The sequence below is a fragment of the Lactuca sativa genome, chromosome 3 (assembly GCF_002870075.4).
Source record: "Lactuca sativa cultivar Salinas chromosome 3, Lsat_Salinas_v11, whole genome shotgun sequence".
NCBI lineage: Eukaryota > Viridiplantae > Streptophyta > Magnoliopsida > Asterales > Asteraceae > Lactuca > Lactuca sativa.
Genome location: NC_056625.2, coordinates 33,560,724 through 33,563,127, shown reverse-complemented (window position 1 = coordinate 33,563,127; position 2,404 = coordinate 33,560,724). Strand labels below are relative to the sequence as shown.

General features: G+C 37.1%; 1 protein-coding gene across 1 annotated transcript; it reads right to left on the bottom strand.

The window, feature by feature from the left end:
- Nucleotides 1-894: 894 nt before the first annotated feature.
- Nucleotides 895-2,036, bottom strand: LOC111917261 (uncharacterized). Its single transcript, XM_023912942.3, has 2 exons — nt 1,697-2,036; nt 895-1,622 (listed from the first exon to the last, which is right to left on the bottom strand). The coding sequence occupies exons 1-2, from the start codon at nt 1,781-1,783 to the stop codon at nt 1,155-1,157; spliced, it is 555 nt and encodes a 184-aa protein (XP_023768710.1). The 5' UTR covers nt 1,784-2,036; the 3' UTR covers nt 895-1,154.
- Nucleotides 2,037-2,404: the final 368 nt, after the last annotated feature.

Below are 2,404 nucleotides of genomic sequence, written 5' to 3'. Positions count from 1 at the left end.
GTGTCTCGCCTGAAATATATTTGTTGCTTATGATTGCCCGTTTGGAGGATTAGTAAATAACTTCAAACTTATTAATCCCCGCATGCGTCTACTTTGAGTTCATTTTAAAGCATATTTTGATTGTTAAACACCACCCCTACCCCTAATTTGTTGTGAAAAACTCTCAAAATACGATTCCAAAAGCATTCAGTTAGTTGACGATTCCCGTTAACCTTATCTTTCAAAAGGCCCATCCAAGGCTTGGTGTCCCAACGGATTCTTCTTTAAGGGTCCATGTTTTCTTTATTTATAGAATAATTAAAAAAAAAAATGCATATATATATCAGTATCAAAAATGAAATGAAGCAATATTTTTCATATAGTGTGTAACTTGTCCTAATTTTAACAAGAAAAATGACATAAAAACTCTTAAGTTTACGTCATGTCATTAGTTTTATCTTAACTTTCATTAAACTTTCTAGTTTATCTTTTTTACATGTTTCTTTAGTTTTCAAGTTTCCTTAAAGTGAAACTCACATGAAAACTTTTAAGTTTGTAAAAAAATTACCTTAAATATGTTTTTTATCAGTTTTATCCCATAATTTTTATACGAAATTTTACTATTTTGGCTTTTTTATTGGTTAACACAAATTTAAGGGTCTTTATGCTAGTTTAGTAGTTTCCCTTTCTTTTAAATTGCATAGTGATAATAATATTATATAAGTGGATATCGTTTTGAAATAAAAGATGAACATTAGCCCTACCATATGCCTACTCTTCCTCTAAAATTAAATGGCCCCTCAATTTTCGTTTCGAACATGTTTCTTGTAAGGGTACGAAGAAATCAAGAAATGTCCACACCATTTTTCTGCCAAATTCCATCGAAGTCACACTGATACTAAACATTCATTCATGTATGGACAAATAGTAATCACTTAAACCAACGGATACAATTCATCACACTTCTTCCAAGAAATTATCCAAACAAACTGGTCAAAAACGAATTGGTCAAATCGTGGGTTCGATTAACAGTAAAGCGAATCTCTGCAAAAGAGATAAATGAACCCAGAAAGGAACACATTTTTTCCAACTAATCTTTACTACCTTTCATCATTTCTTTTAATGCGTAAAAAAAAAAAAGTAAATGTAATTGAATGCTTGAATCATTGAAGTCGTTAAGTGACCAAGTAAATGGGCATGGCGGAGCCTGAGATCTTGTGGGTCTGATTCATGTTGAGTTCAGTGAGACTGATGTAGGGTATATCGATATCACCTTTTCGTGTAGATGCGAGTGGTCCGGACGACGGCCGGCTGGTGGAGGTACGGTGGTAAAGAGTGGCAGACCCGTTTCTGCTATCCGTCAAATACACCGGTCCAGACATCGCACGGACTCCTCCTACTCCGCCGCCGCCGCTGGCGCTGTAGACGCAGTGGAGATTGTTGTAAGATGAGTCGGAAGAGGAAGTACGTTTGCGTTTGAAGAAGTGGAGGGCGCTCTTCCACCACCAGCGTTTACGGGTCTTTTTTATCTTCTTGCTGGTGTCGTCTTTGGAGATGGGTTTCTGAAGCTTAAAATGCACGTTGTCAATGGCGGATCTGGACGAGTAAGTTTCGCGTTTATGCTTTCTGGCTTCTTCCAACACCTGCGAATTGGAACACAGACTGTTAAGCAAGGATTTGAGTGCCATTGTTGAAAGTAATGAAGAGAAAGGGGAACCTGAAAGTAGTCGATTTGAGGGTCGAAGCCATAGTCACTGAAGTGTTGAGGCTCATGAATGGGGAAGATTGGGGATTTGTTGGTCATGATTTCACAATGACAAGCAGTCCAGAATGTGATTGTGAAATGGGTTGATAGCTTTGACGGAAGGGAATGGTAGTATGGTACTATGGCAGGGGAGGTGTTAAATGTAATGAATAATTTGGGTTTTTTATATATAGCTGGGTTGTTGATGTTTTTTTTATGTTTGATTATTTTGTAATATCAAGTAGAAAAAACATCATAAATGGTCCCTATAGTTTTCTTAAATCTGAAGTTTAGTCTTTCTGGTTTAGAAATGTCATAGCTGGTCCCTGTGCTTTCAAAACTTTTGACGATTGGTCCTTATTGCTAACTCCGTTAAGTTTTATCCGTTAACTGGAGGGTATTTTCGTCATTTCACTACCACAGGGACCATTTATGATGTTTTTTTTAAATGAAATAATATACAAAGAGGGTCCTACCCCCCCCCCCCCCCCTCTCTCTCTCTCTCGTATGAACACCACCATAATCCTTAAAATACAAAACATGTTCTGAATTTTGGGTTCTTGAATCGATGTATAGGAAAGGAAGAAAGAAACTTTGTGGTTGCTTATAAGGACGTGGGGATTGAGTTAATTGGTACAAACAATGGGGAAAGGAATCGTCGTCTTTATCAGGTCGATGAAG